This window comes from Oryzias latipes, chromosome 5, assembly GCF_002234675.1.
Source record: "Oryzias latipes chromosome 5, ASM223467v1".
Classification (NCBI taxonomy): domain Eukaryota; kingdom Metazoa; phylum Chordata; class Actinopteri; order Beloniformes; family Adrianichthyidae; genus Oryzias; species Oryzias latipes.
The window spans coordinates 19,965,260-19,991,336 of record NC_019863.2 but is presented as its reverse complement, the minus strand read 5'-3'; the positions used below and the strand labels follow the sequence as shown (position 1 = coordinate 19,991,336).

General features: G+C 42.2%; 2 protein-coding genes across 3 annotated transcripts; one reads left to right on the top strand and one right to left on the bottom strand.

The window, feature by feature from the left end:
* Positions 1-1,442: 1,442 nt before the first annotated feature.
* zc3h11a (zinc finger CCCH-type containing 11A) lies at positions 1,443-13,270 on the bottom strand. Its single transcript, XM_011475222.2, has 16 exons — positions 12,787-13,270; positions 9,232-9,351; positions 9,025-9,144; positions 8,586-8,709; positions 7,953-8,135; positions 7,821-7,874; positions 7,579-7,743; positions 7,399-7,479; positions 7,232-7,324; positions 5,019-5,081; positions 4,423-4,944; positions 4,280-4,338; positions 2,976-3,330; positions 2,737-2,906; positions 2,377-2,546; positions 1,443-2,283 (listed from the first exon to the last, which is right to left on the bottom strand). The coding sequence occupies exons 2-16, from the start codon at positions 9,283-9,285 to the stop codon at positions 2,082-2,084; spliced, it is 2,415 nt and encodes an 804-aa protein (XP_011473524.1). The 5' UTR covers positions 9,286-9,351; positions 12,787-13,270; the 3' UTR covers positions 1,443-2,081.
* LOC101158102 (synaptophysin-like protein 2) lies at positions 13,246-25,077 on the top strand. Of its 2 annotated transcripts, none has more exons than XM_011475220.2 (7): positions 13,246-13,372; positions 14,987-15,255; positions 15,429-15,503; positions 19,611-19,732; positions 20,127-20,325; positions 23,010-23,183; positions 23,998-25,077. In XM_011475220.2, the coding sequence occupies exons 2-7, from the start codon at positions 15,241-15,243 to the stop codon at positions 24,109-24,111; spliced, it is 699 nt and encodes a 232-aa protein (XP_011473522.1). In that variant the 5' UTR covers positions 13,246-13,372; positions 14,987-15,240; the 3' UTR covers positions 24,112-25,077. The 2 variants fall into 2 exon arrangements, with proteins under 2 accessions (XP_011473522.1, XP_011473521.1); XM_011475219.2 differs by having other exon boundaries at positions 15,426-15,503.
* Positions 25,078-26,077: the final 1,000 nt, after the last annotated feature.

Here is a 26,077-nt window from a genome sequence, read left to right as displayed (position 1 = left end):
CCGTGACCCTGAAAGGGATCTAGCAGGTTAAGAAAATGGATGGATGGATGGATGGATGGATGGACACATAGACAGCCGGACTTGCCTTCACACAGAGTTCAGGCTCTTCAATTCAACTCTTCAGGAGAGCTTGATTTCTCTATGATTCCAGAGCTTCCTGTCGTGAAAAGCAGGGAGCTGGTGTGAGCATTGTGTAGTTTTTCCATCCGGATTTTCTAATCTTGGATTGTTTATTGAGCAAAAACTTTCCTTATTTAAAGTTCAGTCAAAAAAACATTCATCTTTCATCTCAGAGGAGTTTATTCGACAAATTCAGAGTTTCTGTGCACAAATATTGTTTTTTTTTTTTTTTTAAACAGAGCAGGGAATAAAGATAGAAAAGTAAGAGAGCGAGAGACACACCCAGAAATGACTTACTGGTATCAACATTTGTATTAACAAAGAATGTGATTGGTGGTTTTCATTAGATATAGTCTTCAGAGGCTTTGCTTAAATCATATAGTTATAGTTAGTGATTTGTTCCTGTGTGATTTGTTGTCTACACTTCTGGGCCTACAGGAGAAACTCCATATAAATACTCAGCATTATTGGGGTCTCTGGTCTTCTCTTTCTTAGCTGGAGACCTCCTACCCTAAATAAAGAAGTTGAAGTGCAAGCATCTTGGGGTCTTGTTCACAAATGCAATTAACAGCAGGACAGGACTCAAAATGCTAAAACCAACTGTACCCTGAAAGTTCTGATGAAGGATCTTCTAAGGAAGTGACATGCAGCATTTTGAACAAGAGCCAACAAGACCAAGAGACAAGTCTGAACAAAATGTCCTTTTTGTTGATGAGAAAAAGATGCACATTTTGGTAAAGATCTCATTTCTGCTTTTGTTTATTTCTCCATTATCAATTCAGAAATAAACAAAAAAAAAACCTTCACAAAACTTAAACGTATCATAAAACACAGTTTAATAATTCAAACAGTTGAAATGGGTCTTTAAAAATCTGTATGCCGTTTCAGTTTGCTGAAGGCCTTTGCTCTCAAACAGCACTAAATGTTGTGAAAGTGTTGACACTTTTCCCTTTACATTTTTTATGACCATAAAACAGCTTGATATTTAAAAAACAAACCGAAAGTACACAGGAATATCCTGAAGGATTTGAATGTTCCAAGAACACATAGAAAACAGTTGAAACCATAAAGAAAAAACTAAATCTAAATATTCCTCAGATTTTACAGAACGACAAAATGGGGGAAAATGAGTTTATATTTTTGTACTCTTTTAAATAAAAGTTAACCGTTTGAACCCTTAAACAATGTTTTGTTTATATATCACCATCATTCAGCATTGACATGACTTTTATTGGTTTCAAGCATTGTTTTTAAATCTTGGATTTGAACTGTGGAAAATGTCCTATTCCTTTTTTTTTTTTTTTTTGGGGGGGGGGGGGGGGGGGGGGGGGGGCATATGCTTCATTTCACTTCTGAATTTCTTTAAGACATGAGAGTTTCCAGCATCATTTTTCACAGAGAAACTTCTGTTGAAGGCCTGGAGGGACCTGTGAGGTCATCATCTAATACTGGTGCAAAAGTCTGCTCTTTATTTACGGACAAATGTGTCAAACAACTGAGGTGAATGTGGGAGGAGCATCTGAGGACACCTGAGTGACAGGTGCTGCCAGTGGGAGGGGGTTTCAGCAGACTTGCAGGTCCAGCAGCTCATTAAAAGTCTTATTTACACAAACATCTGTACAGGAAACACACACATTCACATGTGAACTCACAATTGGCTGGACGCTCCACCAAGTTCCTGAGGGGATAACTGATCTACGTGTGTGTGTGTGGGGGGTCGTTTCAGAAAAAGCAGACTGACTGAGACATGCCCATTTCACAGCTGCATGATGGGAGCTTTTAAATTCATGGATGTCTCATCTTCCTTTTCATTGTCATGGTTGGAGGGGGGGTCCATGTTCAGCCAGTCTAACCCCCCCTGGGCCAGCTCAATCCTTCAGTTCTTGACACAATGAGGCTTTAGGACTAAAAGTGTAAAAACCTTCAGACTCTAAAACCCGGATCAAGCTCTGTGTTGGTGCTCAGCTGTCAATCATCTCTGACAGCTCCTGCAGCAGGTCGTCCTCCCCCAGTCCAGGATCAACGTCCCCGTCCAGGTGATCGTCAGTGAACTGGTTGATCAGCTCCTCGAAGTCGTCCACGGCAGGGGTCGAAGAGTCTGAGGTGGGGCGGGTTGTGCTGGTCCGCCTGGCTCTGGACTGGGTCGTGGTTCTGACTGACGGGCTGGAGTGACAGACACAAACCCGTGAATGAGAGTGGATACCCCCCTCCCCCGGAACTGCCATCAAAGCATCAGACCCAAGTGTTTTTCTGTACCTGTGAGGGACCGAGCATGTCTCTTTGATGGCCACGCCTGCCTTCTGGCCTCCACTCTGCTTGAAGACAGGGACCGTCTGCAGCTCCTCCTCCCCCGGGCTCGCCTCTTGCAGGGGGGTGGAGAAGCGAGGAACAGCTGATTTCAGCAAAGCCTCGGAAGACGGAAGAACCTGTGAGAAAAGACAACCGGTCAGAATCCACCTGATCAAACCTTTGAGCTCCTCACAGAGCGGGGGTCAGAGTCAGAGCTCAAGAAGACCCAAAATGCACAGACATAAACTACAACCGCAACCGTTCTGCTGTGGTTCGGTCCAGAACCGCCCCAGAGCACCTGAGCTCAGGTCAATGAGTGTCTGGCACCTGTGAGGGCGTGCATGTGGACTCCTGTGGGGCTTCCTGGACTGCAGCGGTGCTGTTCAGAGGTTTGACTGCAGCCACAGCCGATGGCTCCGCCCCCCTCTTCTTCTGGGCTGGCCTCAGTGGCGTGGCGAGCTTCACAACGGAGGGCTTCACATTCAGTTTGGGTCTCACTGGAATTAGAGTTGAACAGGTCAGACATGAAGCTAACGCTGGTGTAGGTTTGCAGAGCAGTTCAGTACCTTTGGACTCTCCAGATTGTTCTGTGGACCCAGTCTGGTTCTGGTTCTCTGAAGGGGGCGTGGTGCTTCTAGAGTCAGTCACATCTCCGGTTTTTCCTTGAATGGGCCCCTGCTGTGTGTTTGAAGTGCCTTTGGACCTCGGAGGTAACAGCTTGCGGACAGAAACTCTGGGCGGGTCAGCTGGGGAGGAAGGCTCTGGTGAAGCCGGGTCGGCCTTAACGGGGGCCTTCCTCTTCGTAGGGGGTCTGACGGCTTCAGCCTCAGGTGAATTGCTGGCTTCCTCCTCCCCTTCCTGCTGTCGGAGACGTTTCTCTCTCATTATCTCCTCGAAGGTCTTGACCTGGACGCTGCCCATCTGCAGAGATGAGACAGATGCAGAGAGCAACCCCCCCATCAGCCAGAGCAGCAATGAAAATGATCAACTTGGGAGTTTTTCTGTGTAATTTATAGATAAATTGATGAGTTTAAAAAAAAAAAAAGGAATTTTGTCAGAATGTTAAAACTAAGATGGGACAGCAGTCATAAAATTTGTAAATAACGTGTTTGTTGTGCGTGGATTTTGTTTCTGTGATTTGACGAACAACTGTGCAGAGGATTTAAATGTGAAGTTTCATTGGGATGAAGGTGGTTTATCTGTATGCTGTTTGCAGAGAAACATCACAATTTGCATAAATATTGAGGATTCTTTGCTTATGCAACAAAAGCCCATGTGAATGTAATAAATTATTCATCTCATGATCTAATCTGTGTAACAAAACAGGAAAACTTCAGCTTGTTTTTCACAGAACGATCGTCTATGTGGAATCAGGAATGTTCTCAGCCCAGATTTTAGTCACCTGAGCTTCTCAGATTAACGTCGTGCTCATACAAAATCTGTCGTCTCCCCTTTCACTGTTGATTATTTATCAGCCTCAAGTAAGAGTTTAAATAATATTCTTTAGAACAAACTGGTCCTTAAGATCTGCTTGTTTTCTAAATATCCATGTCCTACCTGAAGCCTATTACCTGGATCAGGTGTGTTCATTTCAAACCCAAACCAGCCGATCAGCTGTGAGGAGGGCAAGAATAACTGGAAAACATGCAGGATACTAGATCTTGAAAACCAAAGCTATAGAATAGGACGACATTTAAAGTCTGCTCTTCACTGGACCTGGCCAGAGCACAGAGCCCTCACCTGGACAAGCAACTATGATACAAAGGAGGGAGGGGGCAGCAATGTTGATAAGATCTGAACTGATTACATTAAAGAATTTGTCAACCATGAATGACAGCTTGAATAATACCAAAGATCTCTCACGGCTTACCTTGGCGGTCTTCTGCAACTTCTCCGTGGGGGGGGTCTCCTCCAATGTCCCGCTGGGATCTGTAAACATGCAGTTCAGTCAGTAAGCAGAAACGTGAGGGGCTTTTCCAGGGCAGCTTGGTTCTGCTGAACCAACAGTCTTACCTTGGGTCTCCAGCTTCTTGACTCTCAGCAGCCTCCTCTTCCTGGCCGGGCCCTCCTGGTCTCTGCTCTCCCCGCTGTCTGTGTCCTGCTGAGCCTGCAGCCGGGCTGCCTTCTCCCTACGGATCTCCTCCAAGGTTTTCACCCTGACCTTGCCCTCCTTCCCATCTTCAGGGGTGTCGGACTCGTCCGGGCTTCTGCTCACAGTTTTCTCCACAGGGCCCTCAGCTGTTTTTGAGATTCTGGCCCGTTTCTCTTCCTGTCTCTTCTTCTTCGACAGAACAATCTCAGAAAATGTCTTAATGTTAGCGACAGGGGCATCCTTCACAGAAACTGTTCTCTTGACCCCCCTGACGGTTCTGGCGGTGCCAGTCTTTGGGATCTCTGCAGGAGCATCTGGGGACACATCTAATGGAGCATCTTTCTGGCTCTTGGCTGCCTTCTCTCGTCGGATCTCTTCCAGTGTTTTGATGCGAATCTGCACCGGGTCTTTCACAGAAGCGCTGTTCTTCTCAGCTGAAGAACCTGAGGAAGGAACATTGTTCAGGTAAGCTTCACCTGCAGAAAGTCGGTAGCAGCTTACACTTTACTCTCCTCACCTGAGTGCTCAGCTGCAGCGGGACCAGAAAACAAGCCAAGTCTGTCCTTAACAGGCTTGGCACCTAAAGAAGAAGCACATCTTTAAGTACGAAAAGACAAAATCCACTCAGAAAGACACTGAAATGAAATGCTGCTAGAATCATGCCAACACGTTCACATTGGTAAGCCAGCATCACATTTCACTCACTGAAGACCCTCAAATTTTCATGTTTACAGGGCTCCAGACTAACTTTTTTCACTAGGAGCACAGTGGCCCCTAACTGAAAATTTTAGGGGCGCAACCAGAAAATTTAGGGGCGCATACCGTAAATCAACATTCTAACCAAATCTACTAATTTCCACTGTATTACTAATAAGTGCTTTAATAATAGATGCAGAAATTACAATGTGCTGTTTCAAATTCAGTGTCACATTTTATTCTGCACTTTTGAAGATGCAACAAAACAAAAGCATCGCTGTCATGACAGTACAAATTTATCTTTGTGACACCAAATAGGTGCAGCCAAGATGCACAATAAGCGTGTTTGAGATCACCCAGGTGAACTCAACGCTGCGCAGATCACCTGGTGTGTGACATATATTTTTGTTTTTGCTCCAACATCAACTGTCAATCGAGAAAGGGGTGGGAGCAAGGGGCAAACCTACCCGGACACAGCTGGAAACTGAACTGACTGAAAGCTGCCCTACAGACTACAAAACAATGCATTATGGGACATGTGTCCTGATGGTTTTTGCAGTGGAGTGATTAATTAAAATAATTTAAAATACCAATTCATTAAAAAAAAGGCTACATACATCACAAAACATTAAAATAATCATAAAATATATAATAACACAGATCATACTAAGGGGGAGAAGAATATTAAAACTAAATTGAATGTTAAGGACAATTCCAATTTCCTGTCCTCCTTCAGTCTTGCTGCAGATTCGCTTTCATCTCACAGCCCCCCCACCCCCCACCCCCCCCGGTCTCCCCAACGATCTAGGCGAGCCGCCGGTTCATCTCAAACACGTCTATCGTTGCATTTTCCCCACGTATTTTCAGTGAGTCTAAAACTAATGTTGTTTTTGCTCGCACATGTTTAAAGTTCAAGCCCCGTTAGCTGTCACGCATGTAGGTGTGGGACATTTATTCTCCTCAGCTGACCCGACTCCCGCGGGAGCGCTGTGCTGCCGTAACAACCGCGCAGGACCGTTTTCTGCGCCGCCGTAACCGTAACCAAAACCTAAACCTTCCTCCGGTTCTGTGCGGCCCAGAGAAAAGTTCAGCACGGACTGCATGTATTCAGAAAAGTACGAGCGAATAAATACGTTCTAAAGGAAAGTAAGGAACTCCTTAATGTGGTCCGGGGAGGGGGCTGTCAGGTTTCCTGCTTTCAAGCCCTGTCACTGTCCCGCCCCCAAGAGTCATATACCCCACTGTGATTGGTTGGTCATCTCCGTGCACGAAGATGAAAAGTGTCATTCATTAAAACTGGCGGGCTGCAGTAACATTAAACCTTCATATTAAGGCGGGGACCGCAAAATATCATCTTGGGGGCCGCAAATAGCCTGCGGGCCGCGAGTTTGAGACCCCTGCTGTACACTCTGGCACTGGTACACTAGCCGCAGGTGGGAAGAACGAATCAATAGTTCGCTTACTCATAGCTAAGACGCACATATCAGGTTTTGATATTTGTCTCTCCGTTTCCTTCCCACAGATGTTTACGCGCACTCGATTATCTCTAGGCCCCTCCCCCTACACGCATTTTAGCCACTCACAGTGGCTGTCCCTATTCTTCTCACACGCAGTGGCCGCCTCGCACACAGGCATCACGCGAGAGTGTACGTGCTCGCGTTTCATGAGTATGTGCGCGAGTGTATGTGTCTGCCTGCGTCCGTGTGCGCTTGCGTCTCATTAATTATTTCATTGATCATTGACGTGCCCCTTCCACGTTTGATGTATAAAAAATACGGAGGGTGGGGGAGGCAAATTTACTGGTCGCGCATGTGCGACTGGAGGTAATATTCAGTCGCACACTCTCAAATTTTGGTCGCAAAATGCGACCAATTGCTCGCAGTCTGGAGCCCTGTGTTTAGCAATTGCTGCATTCGATTTTGAGTAAATTTCAAGCTCAAAACTTAACTGAAAAAGCTAAACACAAATAAAAGCAAACAGTTAGGGTGCTTTCTTGTCCAGGACATTTGAACATGGTGTTGTGATCTACACTACCTTCTAGAGTGGGTGCTGATGGCTCCTCAAGGACCCCTCCAAGACGCTCGGCCAGACTCTTCCTCAGCGGCAGACCCTCTCTGCCTCTTCCGCCTACAGATAATCAGCGGATCAGCCTCGTACCTCATCAACAGCTTCTGAGATTTAGAAGAAGCCTGCAACATTACCAGTGTGGGGCATCCTCAGGCCAAGCCTTTCTGAAACCCCCCTCTTGGACCGGACCATGACTTCAGATCCAGGCTGGCCTGCTATGAAACAGAACAGACCAGAGCACTTTAAAGTCTGGATCCTTGGAGGAACACCACAGGACACAAGGACAAATCGAGTCTAGAAGACGGCCTTTCTACCTCTGGACTGAGACGATGTCGCTCTGAAGAAGGCCTGGATGTTCTCCTTCTCCCCGTTGGCGACGCCTTCAGCTCTCTGGCCGAAACCAGTCCTCATGCTGGCCATCAGAGCCTTCCTCAGACGGATCTCCTCCAGAGTGCTAACTCCAAATGTGAGAGCTTCACCTGCACACACACATCACAACATTGGTCCAGAAGAAGCATACCAAGCTGTACAGTAAACTGTTTTAACTGGACCCAACCTGTTCGCTGTAATTTCCTGGGTGAGGGGCCGACTCTGTTGTCCTCCCCCTCCTCTGAAACACACAAAAGAGTCCCATGGTTGAAAACGGTTCATCTCTGACTGGCAGCTAAAAAATTCAATTGAAGCTCACCATCTTCGTCCTCATCATCATCCGCCGCATTGATCACTACAGGGGGGTGGGTGGGGCTTGGGACAGGCTCCGTCGTCTCTGTTTTGATGACTCCTCTAAGCTGAGGGTTAGTGGAGGTGGCGAGAACAACAGGTGGGGCAGCGGGTGTGTCCTCAAGGTGCTCTTCCTCATTCTTGTTCTGACCTGGAAGAACCACAGTCATCATCATTAAGCCCCAGTTTTTCTGTTGCAGCTTGGTTCAGGGTAAGGAACCATTCTGCAGCTAAACCCAGCCTGTTGGGGAGGGGGCGGAACTTCCTCTGAGGGACTGAGGATCAAACTCTGTTCCTCTGGCTTGTAATTTACCCCAACAGTGTCAAACGTTCAAAAGTTTTGTCAGTACAGATCAGATGAGTTTAAAAGGTTTATCAACTTAAGCACAAAAAACTGATATATCAGCACCGCAGTAAATAATTAAATTCCAAATATCTATTGATATAACTTTATGATTTATGATCTTTTAAGGAAAACCCTCCAAATCAAGTTAGAATAAAGAAAAACATAACTTTTACTTTCTGCATGTTTTCTCTCATGAAAAATGGTGAAAACAGTAGCAGTGGTTAGATTCCAACACAGTGACTCTTGTTCACTTACTTTGATCCGGTGGGACGAACAGGCCCTGAATGCAGCGCGGTTTCTCATGAAAGAAGGCGCAGTGAGGCTTCTGGCAGCCGGCCGGCTGGTTCTCCCAGTAACAGGGGATCTCCTTTCTGTTTTTCTGTTTTGTGGATGACATTTAAGACATGTAGCAGCAGGAATGAAGGTTTCTATATTCACTTCTAAAAAGAAGCAATATTTATAGTAAATTTTCTTTGCAAGTAGTTAATGGAAAACTTTCAACAGTTGAACTTTGTCACAAGGTTTAGATTTCTGTTGTTGTTCGTTAAAAGCTGTCCAGAAGAACCAGGAATGGAGCATCTAACTCAGTTTAAGACGTTTTCTCCCTTCCATCAATGGTTTTTAGAGCTATGTATAGCTTCCAGGGGACAAAAATTAAAGGAGAGGTCCAGAGAATCTGGATTACTCCACCCACCGTGATCTCCATGTGGCGAAATTTGCAGGTGGGGCGGAAACAGCGACCTTCCTGCCAGAGGTTGCAGACCGTCTCGTTACCCATGGCGGCTTCACAGTGTCTGAAGGGGCAGCTGTCACCCTACAACAGAACCGGTAAACTCGTCAGGCCACTTACTTTAACAGGAAGTAATTCTGCATGGTGGTGCGGGGCAGCGGAGCAGCTCACCTTGGTGCAGGTGGAGTAGTAAAAGAAGTAGCAGTCATCTCCATGGTTGGTCATAGTAACACTGGGGCACGGGAGGGACCCAGCAGCCGGTTGTGGTCTTCAGGGCCAACAGGACTCTTTCTGTTCAAACCAAAAAGATTATGGTGAATCTCATCCAAGTCATTTTTTAACTCTAGATTGTAAACTTCAGAAAACAAGATGGGTGTACGAGGCATCTGTGGAACAGAAGTAGAGCGGTCGACCTGTCTAGAGCGTCTACTGATTAACAAAGGTTAAATTGAAGGATTTTTAAGGACACTTAAAATCTAATTTAGGATTGTATGTACAAAGAAAAGAAAACAAAGTCCACAGTTTCTTGTGCTATATGTGCGATTTGATCGCCACCGTGCCAAGTTTCAACCTTTTTCAGCAAACTGTACAGTTTGCACCAACCGGATTTCACCACCATATGATTAAAGTAATCCCCATTTTCAAGTAAACTCTTCATGAATGTGCACTTTCCCGTTTTCCCGCAGCAACAAGCATGAGCTCAATAGCAGCAGAGGTTAAAGATATTAGGATGTTTTACTTTTGTGACGGGAGGTTATATTGCTTTGACAAAAAATAAATAAATAAATCAAGATCCATTCACCTGAATTTAAGACAATTTAATTTTTTTTCGATCCTAATTTTACCAAAAGTTCAATTTAAAAAGTAAAAATTAAATTTGCTGTGAGCGGGTTTGATTTCCAATCGGTGTACCTGTGTGTTAAAGAGCCCTTGGGCAAGACACCAAAGTCCATATTTCTCTGTGTGGCTTGGCTAGTGCCTAGCATGACAGCTCTCCTACAATCAGTATGTGAATGTGGATGAACTTGAGTGAATGGGACTCAAGACTATGAAGTGCTTTGGGCCTTAATAAAAGGTAGAAAAGCTTGTCTAAAAAAAACCCTAGTCTGATTATCTCAAAATCTCAATCAGAATAAATATTCAAACAAGTAGAAGTTAAGCTAATGGTCCCCAGCTAACATTAGCGGCTCAAAATCAATGGCGAGCAATATTGGAGCTATGCAGCTGCAGTTTTGAGGCAGATGTAGCTCAGACGAGGAAAACAAAGACCAAGATGAGGCGGTTAGGAGGAGCAGAGCAAGGAGACTTTAACCTGCTCCTGATTTTCCTCTGCTCCTGATCAATCATTATTTGAATAAAGAAATACTCCGAAACAAAGTTTTAGTCTTAAATTATTTTATAAATGTCCTCCATATTCAAAAATGCTAAAGAACGTTTTAAAAACGCAATTTTAATTGGAGTTGGTCCTTAAAGCATCACAGCCAGTAGATTAAAAGCCAACATAGAATCTTAGCATGAAAAGATTCAAACGGACAGGTGGCAGGAATGTCACTTTTGGACATTAGTGTGATAAATATCTTTGTGGGTCTGAACTCATCTGTGTTTTTTGTTTTGTAGTCTCCAGATGACCAGACCTCACAGACACTGCTGTGGCTCTCTTCTCAGTTGTCGTGGTGACGCTCCTGATGCTGCCATCAGTGGTCCCACAAATCTGCCTGACTCATTTCTTCTACTCTTCGAGTATATCCATGCTCTGGACCCACAGTACCCCAAAAACTTGAACTTGCCTTCACATTTATTCAGAACGCTGTCATGAGCCGTGAGGACAGCAAAGCACTGAAAAGACGCTTAATGACGCTGAAGAATTTAGAGTTGAGTCAGTCTCACAGAATGGACAATTTGTTAGTTTAAGTGTTATGCAAGTAATGTTTTTGTTTTTTGTTGTGATCATTTGCTTTTTCTGCCGTACCCTACAAAACCAACACTTTTTGTTAATATGTTGTGTTGCACTCTTATATTGCAGTTTTATTGCACTGATTCTTCATCCTCCTGAAATTTGTGTCTTTTTTTTAAAGAGTGATTAAAAAAAGGTGTATTAAGGAATCACTATTGTGTGGCTTTCATGTTTGTTGGTTGTCATCAATGTTGGCTTATAAAATGTTGTAGTGTGGCAGTATCAATACCTCTGTTTCGAATACTTTTCAAGTCCAAACATTTTAAGCTGAAGAAATTTTAATATTTTCAATACTACACACATTTAATGAGTTAGATCATTTATAAAACATTTGAGTGCATTTAACATATTATATGAGTTGAATAATATTATAAAAATATAGTTAAAGTATTCTTTTAGTTGGAAAATATTAAAAACTTAGAGTAAATAATCTCTTATTTATAAGTTGAAGAATCTTAATATTTGTAAAATGAAATAATGCAAATTTAAACCATCTAAAAATGTAAATTTTAATGAATCTAAACTTAAAAAATTTCATAACATAACTTATATATTGTTGTGTAATCTGTTACAAAATAAATTTTAAGTTCAGTCAACTTGTTAGGCTGTGATCGAGTGTCAAATCAGACAGAAAAACCCCAACTGCAAGTCTTAACTTCCTACTTTCTTTGAAAACAAAAGATCAAATTTCACACATTTTTCAAACTAACTCTAAACGTTGATAATCCTCAACTTTTTGTGAGCAAGACATCTACCCCCAAAAACAGCCAATTTGCAAATGCGTTCATAATTTCCAGTGAAACTTCAAACCGCAGAAAGAGAAAATACTTTACATTGAATGCCCTCAGCTTTACATGAAGCTGCGCAAAAGAGGGTCACTCACAGAAACTCTTATAATTTAACTCTGCCTCTTCACAATGAAGCACACAACACCCCTGGACAGAATACACAACAGCCAACATCAAAATGGACCGCATTCTTTCACACACACAAAATAACACAATGACTGAATTGCCACTTACACTACCTGGACTTTATCAGTTGAATTTTAACTGTCAATTTTTAACACTGTAAATACTTATTAATACCTATCACTACTATTTTTTCCATGTACATTGTGTGTGTGTTTGTGTGTATACAGCACTCTGGTTGGATGCAAACTGCATTTAGTTCCTGAGTACTTGAGACATGTGCTGTTGACAATAGAGTTGAATTCTATTCTATTTGCAGAATGAGATATAAACAATGATCGAGGTCTCACAATGCAATAAGCTCACCTGTCTGCAGGCCAGACAGGTTTAATAATCAGCACAGGTTTAAAATCTCCCTCCGAACATTCTGAGCTCTCTTAAAACCATTCCAACTAGTCTTTTTTAATGATTATGCAGTTTTTTTGCCAAAAAACAAAGAAACCTGTTATTCTCTAGGACACCTTCTGCAGTGGCAATATTTAGAAAAGTTGGCACAAACCACCACCCCCCCTCCTTGTGGAGCAGGTAGCGTATTTTTCCATGACATAATTACAATCTTTTCAAGCTGCCTTTTTCATCTACTCCTGATTCACACCGATTTAGATCAAAAAATATTCAGAAATGCTATTTTAAACAGAATTTTCTTTTATAGGTCTTTCATAATCAGAAAAATGCCACAAGAACATGTTAAAAACACATCTTTCAACTGAGTGGGTCTTTAATATTTAATATGAAGGCATGACAGTCAGCTGACAAGATGATGCAGGAAAAACATCAACTACAAGTCTGTGAGTGGCTTACCTGGTTGGGTTGAACAGCAGCCTCCCCTCTGAATGCACTGCGTGAACGAAGTCTCCGCTGTTGTGTGGAGTCCTGAAGGAACACTTGATCCATGAGACAAGAGGAATAAGGGAATGGAGTGCCCAGAGAACCTGGTCTTCCTATGACAGCCCTTTCCTGAGACTCTGAGAGACATCTTTTTTCCCGACAGATCGCTAAATCACATCAACAGCGTCTGCAAAAGTCTTTAGTTGTTGTTGAGTTGTGTTGTTGTTGTTGTTGTTTTTTTTTAATAAAAACGGATTAAATGAAGTGGAAGGGGCATAAAGAGCAAAGCGGGGGGGGGGGGGGGTAACTGATGCAAAAAAAGTGCCAAAAGTATTAAATATGTGGGGGGGAAAATCTTCAGCTTCTTCTCTGCCTTGATGGGGCTTCAAGCGAAAGTGGGGCAGGCAGGAGAAAGGGTTCTTCTTTAGATGGTGCTGCTACAACACCGACTGAAGAGGACAAAAAAATCTTCTGCCAACAACAAACTCTCCACATCGAGGATCTTCACAGAGAAAAACCTAAGGAACCAAGAAAGACACTCTGGGGGAAACTGAAGAAGGTTAGTGAGAGCAAAAACACAGAACACACATCAACACAACAACAATACAACACTTCAGAGATTGGAGACCCGAGTCTGCCGCTAATCCGGAACGACGACCGCTCACAACAAGAAATAATGGGGAATAACCGGAACAGTATTCAGGTCTATATAAAATTAGGACTTGTCTTTCCGCTTGTTGCCGTTAACTTCGTTCAAGTCCACATAAATTCCTACAACAATATTCCGTTTCTGAAGAATAACGCAGGAGTGATGTTCACACAAGGGTTAGCTAAGCGGCTAAAGCTAACCGACACTGACTGACGGATACGTTAAGGAAGTCTGGACGTTAACAGTCAGACCGAAAACTGTTAACTTTAAAGTTCAAAACCAAATTCTGAGCTATTTCACTGAGATTTTCTAAAACATGTAGTTCACTTAATAATAATCTTGGTCGGAACTATGAAGGCCTCGCGGCCTGAAGCAGCCATTAAATTAACTGCTGACGTGACGTGAGCCTCGTAACCCGCAATGGATGAAAGAATTACGTGAAGCATATATTTCTGGTCTCTTGGTCATTACCGGCTTAAGGTTTGAAATGTTAAAGATGAAGAAAAACCACAGTCTTCGTCAGGGAACGCCACCGCGGGTCAAAATGGCGGTAGCAGAGGTTCGATAAGGAAGGGGCGGGGCTTGAAGCTGCTTTGACGTTGACTGGGAATATTGGAACAGTTGAAGCGTGCAAGTTACCTATTGACTGATAAACATTTGACACAATTTATCTTTCGCTTGGAATTTAAATTGACAATTTTTAAATAAAGAATAACGTTCTTGGGTAACTTATCAGTTTATCATCTTAATAATACAGTGTTTATTATTTAGTTAATAAATGAAGTACAAAAAAGTGTACCATTTATTAACTAGGAAAAAAAATCTAACTTTTGTTGTACATTCAAAAGTAAAGTTTATACATTCACAATATTTTTTGGAAACAACACAGTTATAAAATAAATAAATGCAGAAATATTAATCTGATCAGAATGGATTGAAGTGTAGTTTAGGGCGTCCTGCAGAGCTCTTCAGAACAGGAAGACAGAATAAACTGTGTCAGTCTCTGTTACCCCTTTGGGAATTGACAAACAGAAGAGCATCCTATATTCTCTCAAGAAGGACAAGAGAGTATGAGTGTGACATTTAGTATTTTTGACGTTTAATACAAAAGTCAAAGTTATACCTTATGTATGCATTATAATAGGACTTCTGTATAGAGTGCACTTTTTCATTGTGTTACTCAAGTAAATAACTAAATAACTAGCTGCTATTCACACCTGAAAAAGAGATACGAAGCCAAAGGCTCACTTGCATATGCAAAAAAGTTAAAATACTCAAAATGGAATAAGTGTGCAATTTATAGGCAAACACAAACAAAACAAAATAATAGTAGGAAATAAAAAATGCCTAGTTTGTGGACGGTGTCATTGGGTGGCTCTTTTTTGCACATCTTTGAAAAAAGAAAAAAGAAAGGAAGGGAGGTTTCTAAAAATGCGTTAAAAACGTGATGAAGACGGAGGTAGCCTTTGTCTGCATAAAAACTTTGGTTCACTACGCTTGATTCCGTTCCTGTCCTTCACGCAGAGAAACGCCCCTGCTGTGTGACGACACGCTGCTACTGCAAAAAAGACCGGAAGTTGTTGCCTGTTTTATCGTCCAGCCTGTGCCGATTATTAAAACGGTGAGCGGGGTTTGACAGCAGTTCCAGACTCCCCCTTGACGGTGCTGGAGTCGCATGTCTGCCTCACAACGCTAAGCACACCTTCTTTCGGTTGTTTCAAGACCAACGGACAAAAAACAGCAACAAAGCTAGACTCTACCGTCCCTCCACTGCCGTCATGGATTCCACTCAGGTACGTGGACCCTTAGGATTTTGTGTGGTTAGCAACCAGCAGCTATTAGCTAACTGACAGCAAGCGGGGTCTTCAGGCGACCCGAAAGTGACTTGCTAAGGCGGGTCCGACAGGTAACATGCTAACATTCATGTTGTAGCGCGCGCTCACTGCATTTTGTCGTATTGCAGCAGAAGAACGTCGCGGGCTTCTCTCTGGATCTGGGACCTTTGAAGGAGCCTATCGGGTTCATTCGGCTCCTGGAATGGGTGAGTCACGTCACTGAACCTGTTTGTGAGTGTTCGGGTTACTGCGTTTTTCAGTCTCCAAATTAGAGCAATCTTTCCCAACCGTCCTTGAAGCAGCCACGGCCCTGCAGACAGACTCTTATTCAGGTGTGTTGGGTCCCTTTTTAAAAATAAAGTTATTTCTGAAGTGTAAATTATTGAAACTCTCATATACGTGAGCTCTCAGTCCTCCAGGATGATCAGGTCAGAGATCCTGGACCCCTTGGATCCAGATCTCAGGTAGTAGGTTGTCAGCTGTTCTGTAAATGAAACTGAGGTCAAAGGTCAGCAGAAAAGCTTCCCTACTTTAAATATCTCGTTAAAAAAAATCACGTTTTATTCTTTGCCTTTGTATTACATTGAGAGAAAAAAGTCCTTCTGCCCTCCCCCTTCATTTGACCTTGTATATTCAAGTTTTCCAGAATTACATAGAGGAGGCTGTAAATGCTGTTGCCACCATAAACTGGATGACAGTTAGAGGCATGAAGGCGTGCTTCACAACCTTTTATTTGAACCTTTATTTATCCTGGGGTTGTTCAGTTCGATACGCGTTGCTCACACTCGCACAGTTTTACAACCACAGATGTGCCAGCACTGCAGCAGTTTGTCCACTGCCTTGCTTAACCAGGTCTTGAGCCAGAAGGCCTCTGCTGCTCCTGATGCTCCAGAACCTGGAGCTGCCTGTACCAAACCCTGTAGCAGCGAGTTGACAGCAGAAACCCGAGTCGTTCCCCGGGCAGCAGCTGAGCGTCGCATAGCTTGCATGCACGCCTGAAATATCCCCAGCAGGAGCTCAGGGACTTCTCTGAATGAGTTATAGTCCAGAAATGGAGGCTCTTGGCTGCTTAGCGACGTGCCTCTGTGTGTTTAAGGCGTAGGCTGGCGAAGTAGTGAGGGAGGGGGGGTTGCTCATTAACCCGTCTACAGGTGAATGTACACTGTATACAGCAGGTGTTAACCTCTGCAGGAGCATAGTAACACCCTTTCCTCATCGTTTAAATTTAGTTTATAGTTTTAGGTCAAACTACATCATCGCTTTGACCCCGGCGGATTATTTTTAGGCTGTAAAGTTCCCATCCAATCATCTTTTGAGCTATTTTAAAAGCATTCCCAGTGGTTTTTTTATGTATGGTTATTCTGTTTTTAGACTAAATTAAAAAACAAAACAAAAAAAAACTGTCATTTTCTAGGACATAGTTTCTGCAGAGCGGCAGTAGTTCATTTAAAAAAAAAAAATCACCTCTGAGTTGTGGGCGGGACCATTGGTGTGAAACAACCATCTATTTACACTCTCTCTCTCCAACATTGCTGGTGCAACTCAAATGGAGAGGAATCCAGCTGTGCAGTTTTCATCTAGTTGCTAGCTCGGACGAGGAAAACAAAGATGTACGGATCTAGTCGTCTACAAGTGGATGCATCACGATAGAGCGGAACAGGGAGCTTTTAGCCTGCCCCTTGGATTTTCTACATCACAAATCATTTTTTTACCCAACAGCATTTTATGATCTGCTTCTAATTTGATTGATTGATTTCATTTCAAGCATTAATTGTAGTCAATAGAATAAAAAAATCACACAAATGTATCACAATTATTTCAAAAATGATGACATGCATTGATAAAAAGAACCAGGAAAAAAAACAAAGGTGCATTTAGGTCACATTTGCTTCATTAAATATAGTGATCATAAACTAAAGTCATGTGGAGCTTGATTTATTGCTTGAAAAGGAGTGGGAAGAAGTAATCTTTTTATAATCCCACCCCTACTGAGTTCATTCATTTTATAGTTTTACATAGTTTCTGTAATCCAGTTCTGATCAGAATCTTTTCAAGTTACAACATCCAGTTCTTATTAATGATTTATTATCTTCAGAAAACATTCATCCATGATTTCAGTAAACAGTAACGTGAATCACACACCATGTAACAGATATGTAATACTCATTGGTTATAATCAGAATACAATTACATTAAATCCAGATATCATTGCAGCACATTGCAGATTAAGTTATAAAGTAACAATCGAGTAACAAAATTGAGTGCTTATTGATTATCCCCAGAAAGAATTCTTACATCTTTTCAGTAAACATGAATGATTCACACTTAACTGATATGTAATCATTTATTATCAATAGAACATATTATCACATCAAACCAGTGATTATTCTTACACATTGCAGATCAAGTGAAGAAAATCGACAGCTTATTGATTGTAATCATTATTGCACATTACACAATGTAATACTCATTTATTGTAATTAATCGATCTTTGAATGTTTCACCACAATCAAGTTCACACATGTACGGTATTTGGAATTATTCAAACACCTGTTCGTCCTTAACTCCACTTTTTTTTATATCCTGAAATCAGAGTTTCTGTATATATTTTCTTGAATATTTTAACATTGTTTGAGCTCATTACTTAACCCGTTCCAAAGTTTAGTGCCACACACGGACACAGAAACAGTTCTTTGTCATTCTTATCAATTTGATCTTGAAGTTCCTACATCCCCTCAGTTTGTAGCCTCCTACATTTTCTAAGAATTGTTTTGGATATTGCATAGTAATGATTTCCCACTGGCTCTGTATGGAAGTTGAGCTGTGTAAAACATCAAAAAGGTCATACAGTTTTAAATTGTTTGTATGATCAAGATAGACGGCTTTATGCACAATTCTGATGGCTCGTTTTTAAAGTAAAATGAGAGAATGTAGTGATTTACAAATACTTTAAATGAAGACATGCAATTTTAATCGTAATTTTCTTAACCTATGTCCTTCATCATCGGAAAAACGCAACATGTTAGAAAAACAAAAAGCAAAGGAGCGAGTCTTTAATGGGATCAGACCACTTGGGGTCTGGTGACTAAATAAAAGTTTGAAATTTTTATTACAATAGGATGCCTGCCGCTTCATATCCGAAGTGCCCCTCCCTGAGCACGAGCATGGGCTGGAATGTGGTGGTCAGTGGGAGTCGGGGCTCTGGACCAGGAGCCCCCGCCTTGTCTGCAGTTTGGGAGGAGTTAGAGCTGAGCACTGACCATGCTTGCTACATAGCTGCTCTGGGTTCTGCTTTAGTGAAATAAACTTAATTCCTCCCAAGAGTTTGAGGTGTTTTGCTCCATAAAATATAACTTAATGAACTTTATATAAAACATTACCCTATAAGTACTGTTGAGTGATTTTGGTTGATTTCTAGAAGTACTCAAATACTTTAGTGGATGTAAAATGTTTGCTGTGTGTTTCAACAAAATACGGTAGACTTAAAATTCTTGACTGTAAACTTGTTTGTATAATTCATGAAAGAGCGTATGGATTTTATCCAATCGTTAACTGAAACCATGATTGTGCTTTGTCAGGATTCCTGAAAATGTGCTGTGTTGCAATGTTGCAGACAGTAGTCACGTCTGACTGCATGGGGGGGGGGGGGGGGGGGTACAAGCAAACTCCTCTGCTTCTGCACTCAGCACCTCCCCAGCATGCATTCTGATGAGGAGGACTGTGTGCTTCTTTGGGTCTTCCACTCATGTATTTCTTTGTATTTGCGCCGTTTTCGCCTCTGTTTTTGTGGAGTAACCAAACATATCATAAAGGTTCCTACAGGGGTGAAGGAGCAGCATACAGAGGGTTCATTTGAAGGTTTGTGGTGCTGGTTTGGTCCAATGACCCCTCACTAAAGCAGTGTTTATCTTGACATGGGTGGACGATGTTTCCTGTTCGGAAAAAGGATGTGAGTGTTGCAGGAAGGGGGAGGGCCGGAATAAAGCGTAGAAAAAACGGCTGATGTGATGCTTTCTGAAGCCGGATTGACCAATAGACTTGTCACCCCTTTCCTGTTCTGCCTGCAGGTTTAGAAACTTGAGGCAGAGCTGCCTGATTCTCGTCCTCGAGATCTATCACCCTTTTCCTGCACTTCTGAATTTCTATGAATTCTATGAACATTGTTTGAGTAGGATTGTGCTAAAACAGAGGAGGCCTTGTTTGACCTTTGGTTGTCCATATGCGGGCTGACAAATATGTAACACATGACCATGTCTTATGCTTGTGAGTGTGTTCTGCTGTCAGTCACATCACCTCCTCCTCTGCATCCACAGTTCTTTGCCATCTTTGCCTTTGCCACCACCGGAGGGTATTCTGGAACCACCCACTTCAAAGTCAAGTGCCCTGGGACTGGTGTTGAGAATGACGTCAACCCCGTGTTTGGATACCCTTTCAGGTGTGTAGGAACCAGTGCTCCCAGTCTGTCCCACTGTCACCGGTAGAACCAGGGTCTAAGTTTAGGTCTGCTGCCACCATGTGGTGGAAGTTTGCTGTGAATGAGCAGGGTTTGTAACTGAGATGGGTCCAGGTGTTGAACTGGCTCAGATTCCGGAGGGTTGTGTCTGCAGAGCGACCAAAGCTCATGATGACGACGCCCCCATGGGGTGTGTTGTGATACGTGTTTTTGTGATGTAACTCCTAATGTCACATCTCCTCCTTTCCTCTGCTGCGTTATTTTGGACAGAAGGGAAGCTCAGGTGAGCTGCTCTGCTCTGTGCCGTCTCACCATTCTGAAGCACCAGTCCTTCCAGCAGCTGCTGAATGGGCTTCTGCTCTGCTTCCCTCCCCAGGTTGCCGTCGAAACCCTACGTCATTCCCAGCTGCAACAGCACTGCCAACAACCAGACCTACCTGCAGGGCGACTTCTCCTCCTCAGCTGAGTTCTTCGTCTGCGTCGGCGTGTTTGCCTTCCTGTACTGCACGGCCACCCTGGTCCTTTACCTGGGCTTCCAGTACATGTACCGGCAGACGACCCGCGGCCCCATTTTGGTACAAACACTGTCTGTTCTAAAGAGAGGTCTGTCTTAAAAAGGAAACCTCTGAATTAAGATTTAGTCAAAAAAATGATCCACTAGAACCATTTCAGTGATGTCATAGTCAGTTTAGCTTCTGTGTGGGCCAATAACTTTAATTACTAGGGGTGGAACACATTATTTTATCAACAATTCGATTCATATCGTAGTTTGTGGTTGACGATATGATTCATAGTCGATATTGGTTCATTTTGAACGATCTGACTCCTGGTCCTAAAATCAATCCAGGACATCTTAGCCAAAACTTCAACCAGCGTCACTCAGAGATAAGTACCTTGTTACTGAACAGTGCAGGTGAAGTTTTCCACATTCGTTGTAGTTCTTGCAAGATAATCAAGAGTAAATAAAATATGTATACAAACAAACAAGTAAATAAGAATTAATGGCAAATCCATTCACATTTTAGTTTCCTAAAGTTTAGCCCACTGTTATTTTTCAAATCAAAGTCCTCCAAAGGGAACATTATTAGAACATTCTACCACTCTGTATGGTCACATGTCTGCTAAATTCAAAGTGTTTCCACAAATTGGACTGGAATGATGACTTGATCCTTTTTTGCTGTCATCACGTGTGTGTTCTCTGCTGCGATGCAGTTGATCATTCTTACATTATGATAAAATCAACCTACCAGGCCTTAATACAAATGGTATTTTCCAATATTAATTACCAATTTATTTCCTATTCAAATTATTTTAGAATGATGTAGTTTGATTTGATTAACGTCTTGGCTCAGGCAGATCAATTGGTTGGATACATTATTTAAATGTTACACCCCCATTAATGATCACTTTTGACTGTAGCTCAAAGTGAAAGCTTCACCTGTGGACCCGTAAGGAACAGCACAGATATGAGAGGTTGCTTCCTGGGTTTCTACCACTTCAGATGCCAAGAGCTGATGTTCACATCACAACACGGACCTGCAGAGAAGTGGGGTTCCACAGTTTAGGTGTCTGAATCTCAAAAATATCCTATTTTCTTTGTTTCTAGCCTTGATTGCAGGACACCTTAAGAAGAAGGAAATCAAAGATGTCTTCATGATTTTAAAAAAAAACTAACATCAATAAATGTGTTCTAAATTTTTCTGGAATCCAGTGAAAGTAAGCAAACACGAAGGACGGTATAATAGTCCTGTCTGGGATTTGAAACCCAGCAACAGTAAACATAAGAAAACATAAAAAGTATACTCACCGACCACTTTTTTAGGTAAACTTTGCTGGTACCAGGTTGGACCCCTTTCTGCCTTAATCCTTCGTGACATAGATTCAACAAGGAAACATTCTTTAGAAAGTTTGGTCCATACTGACATGATGGCATCACGCATGTGCAGCAGGAATGTCGGTTGCACATCCATGATGTGAATTTCTCATTCCACCACATCCCTAAGGTGATCTGTTGGGTTCGGATCTGTTGAGTGCGGAGGCCATTGAGTCCAGTGAAGTCTTTGTCATGTTCAATAAACCAGTCTGAGATGATTCCACCTTTATGACATGGCGCCTTATCCTGCTGGAAGTAGCCATTAGAAGATGAGTACACAGTGGTCATAAAGGGGTGGAGATGTTTAGCAACAATACTAAGGTAGGCTGTGGCCTTGTCAGGATGCTCATTTGGTACTAAAGGGCCTCAAAGTGTGCCAAGAAAATATCCCCTACACCATTACACCACCACCAACCTGAACCGTTGATACAAGGCAGGATGGAGCCATGCTTTCATGTTGTCACCAACATCAGAATGTCGCAGCAGAAATGGACTCATCAGACCCTGCAACGTTTTTCCAATCTATTATTGTCCAGTTTGTAAGTCTGTGTGAATTGTAGCTTCAGTTCAGATCTTAGCTGACAGGAGTGATGTCCATTATGGTCTTCTGCTGCTTTAGCCCATCTGTCTCAAGGTTGGACCTGTTGTGTGTTCAGAGATGCTCTTCTGCAGACCTCGGTAGTTCTTTGTGTTACTGTTGAATTTCTATCAGCTGGAGCCAGTCTGGCCATTCTCCTCTGGCATCAACATGACATTTTTGCCCACAGAACTGCTAATACCTGGATATTTTCTTTCAGACCATTCTCTGTAAAGCAAAGAGATGATTGTGTGTGAGAATCCCAGTAAAAAAGCATTTTCAGAAATACTCTGACCGTCCGTCTGGCACCGACAACCATGAAAGTTCAGAGTGACTTGAATCACCTTTCATTCTGATGCTCAGTTTGAACAGCAGCAGATCATCCCGACCATGTCTACATGTCTAAATGCATTGAGTAGCTGCCATGTGATTGATTAGAAAGTTGTGTTAACAAGCAGTTGGACAGGTGTGCCTAATAAAGCGGCCGGTGAGTGTACATATTTTCTAACCAGGACATTTTCTGAGTCCTGGCCAAGAGCCACAGTCAGTTTAAAACTCACAGACGCATTAAATAATAAAACATTAAAACATTACGGTCATTAATAAAAAACCTTAAAACAGCCAAAACAATCAAATACTGAATCACGAATCAGTGAATCATAAAAATAGTTACATTTGTGATTGGGTAAAACAAGAACAGTATTGTTTCATCTGTTCAGATCTCTTCATCCTCTCCCCAACACTGCATTTATGTAAAACAAAACCTCTTTACCATGAAAGACTTATGCTTTGATTTTGGTCTCAACCAGGATCTGGTGGTGACAGCTGCCTTTGCCTTCCTGTGGCTGGTGTCCTCCTCTGCATGGGGCAAAGGCCTGACTGACGTCAAATGGGCCACAAACCCAGACAACCTAGTGCTTCAGTGCACTAGTGTCTGTGAACCAGGAGAGTTCCCGTCTCTGGGCCGCCTCAATGCCTCTGTGGTGAGTTCATGCATATTGGTTCTGGCTTCAGACCTTTTTTTTTTTTCCCCACACGAACATACTTTTGGCTATCATTTTTCTCATCTCTGAAGGATGCAGCGATGAGATGTCTGTAAAGTTGCCTAGCTAAACAGTTCTGCAGGGTTTGATTGAGGCCAAATAGAACTTTTAACTTTCTTAACTCGCACCAGGAATGGTAACTTGCTGCAGAGCAGGAGTTCAAAGCAAACCAGTTGAATAGAAGAGTGAACTTCCCTCTAGTTTGTAGCTGTAGAAATCCTCGAGCTGCCTTCTGCTGTCTGTGGGAGGGGTTGAATCACCACTGCAGCATCAGCGTTTGTAAAGTATAAAATCGTTGCAACCATTATGTCTGTCTCCAGAATTGTCTGACTTATCCATGCAAAGTTTTCCTTTGATGCAGTTCTAGCAGTCTATTTGACAGTCTGCTCAAGTGTGAAATCTTGTTGGATTTAATGACAAAATCTGTTTGAAATTGTTCTGTAAATGTGCAAGGAGGGGCTAAAAACTAGCAAAAGCTAGTTGACAAGTCAGGTAGAAGGTGCTTTAATTTTGAAACTTGATTCATAGCTGTTGTGTGCAGAACATAATAGTCGCTCTGTAATCTCTTTAGAATGTCTGGTGAAAACGATTCTTGTCCTTTTTTGGTTTTTCAGTTTAAGATCAGTGCCCACATTTGTAGAGGTGGCTCATCATGCTGTTATCATTAGTGAGCAGCTTTGTTGAAGTCTACATGAGTGTGGGTTCATTATTATCTCAAGTTTGGAAGTCTGACATCCCTCTTATCCACCTGCAGATCTTCGGGTTCCTGAACCTCCTCCTGTGGGCCGGGAACTGCTGGTTCATCTACAAGGAGACGCCTTTCCACAAGGACCCCATCCCAGTGGAAGGAGGACCTGCTGGGCCTTAACTGCGTCACCTCACCAAGGGTGCTGAAGCAAATAAAGTCTAACCTCCTCCCTCCCTAAATATCCACACTGGTCGGCGTCTAACATCTGAGATATTTCTCTGAAGGTTCCCTCTGCTCTCCTCTAATAACTTGTCAGTTCAAGAGTTTCCAGTCTTCTTTTCAGGCTTTATCCACCTTTCTTTGAGCTTTTTCCAGGAGAGGTCTCCAGCTTGTTCCTTTGCTCAGATGTTCAACACTAAACTGAAGTGATCCAGAAAGATCCCTGTTCCCTTTCAAACTTCTGTTCTCAAAAGTGAGAACTCCTCTTTTTTTTCCTGCTTTTAGCTTTTCTCTGTTAAACTGACTAAAACTTGGTTGTGTTTAGATGCAAGTTTTCAGTTAACAAGACACTAAACTGGCTGATTTAGTTTGCGTGAATGTGCAAAACACCTGCCAATCACAGCCAAAGCCTTTCTGTGTACGTTTGTTTTTTATTGACTTTTGTTTTTTGTCAAGTCTGAATGTGTCTGTCAGCAGAGCTCGGTTTGATCCACCAGTATTGGTATCGTTTTGAAAACACTGAAATGAACAGATGAGCTTTAAGAGAAGTATTGATGTTTATGTTCTAAATGATCTTTCTGTATTTTACACATCATTTGTTTCAAATGTAACCATGTTTTTTTTTCTTAAAGTGTGTTAAACACGAGAGCTGCACTGCTGCCAGTTTCTGTCTCCTTTCTTCATCCTGGGTGTGACGGTGAGGAGGTTCACCAGCATCTCGCCAAACCATCGCACGTCTGACATGTGAACAAAATAATTTAGCAAACGTGGAACTCAGGCTGTCAAAGTTCACATTTTTATGTCATTACAGTTAAAGTTTGTAAAGATTTTAGGCAATATCTGAGTGTCGTGGGTTTCTTTGCATGTGATGCTCCAGAATTGAGCTGTTGGCACATTTTGAGATTAAAACTAACCTCTGGCATCTTTTTTTTTGGCAAGTATCATTTCTGTAATCTGCATTTCTAACTATAGTGAGGCTAAATCCAGCTTTATTACACACACTTTATCAGTCATTTTGCTTTTGATTTTTTATTAGATACGTATTTACTCTTTATAAATCATTTTAAAGAAAACTTTTGAACCTTAAAGTTAGGCTTATGTTTTTCTGTTTTTGGCAAATGGTAGTTATTCTAAAGATGCTTCAATTTCTTTTTCATATTTGTTTTTCCATTTTCTGACAATGTTTCAGAGCAGTATTAATATCAACTCAGCTTTTTTTTCCACAAAGGATTTTAATCATTGGTTGTGGAATGTATTGCATTTTTGTACCAATATAATTTTTTACGTGAATATTCTTCCTCCTTTAGCCAATTTAGCTCCTACCATTTACTTTGGCAGCTTTTGCCATTAATATTAGATTTTTTGCATCAATTTATTTTTTTATTTTTTGCAGATTGCCTACAATGACTTCCTATTCATCTAGCAAAAAAGTAAAGGAAATGTGTCATGAAGAACAGGTTTGGGAAAATATAGATAGGCCTTTATACTAACTTTCATTAGACGATTTGATTCGTTGTCATCCAATTGTTAGATTGGCTGTCCACTAACCCGGCTTTCTGTTGTGTCATTACACAAACAGCTTCCTAAATCAGTTTAGTTTGCATTGTCAATCCTATTGACATTAAAATAATAATGTCAGTGTGTTGGAATTCTTTCTTAAGCTTGTTAACTGCTCCAGGGTAGTCTGTGAGGACCAACATTGATGAAGGCATGACAGGGTCTCAAATCTAATGCAGAAGCCATCAAGAAGGGGATGTCAGAACAGTCTATTACCCCAGGACCAGATCAGGGCTAGTGACTCTGTTGGGCTCATCTGTGCATGCTTCAAGCCAGTAAAAAAAATGCTTTACCCCAGGAAAGATCTAGGGCTGCCAAACAGACAGTATGGGGCCTCGGGGAAGGTGGAGAGGGCAGGTGCAGTAAGCAA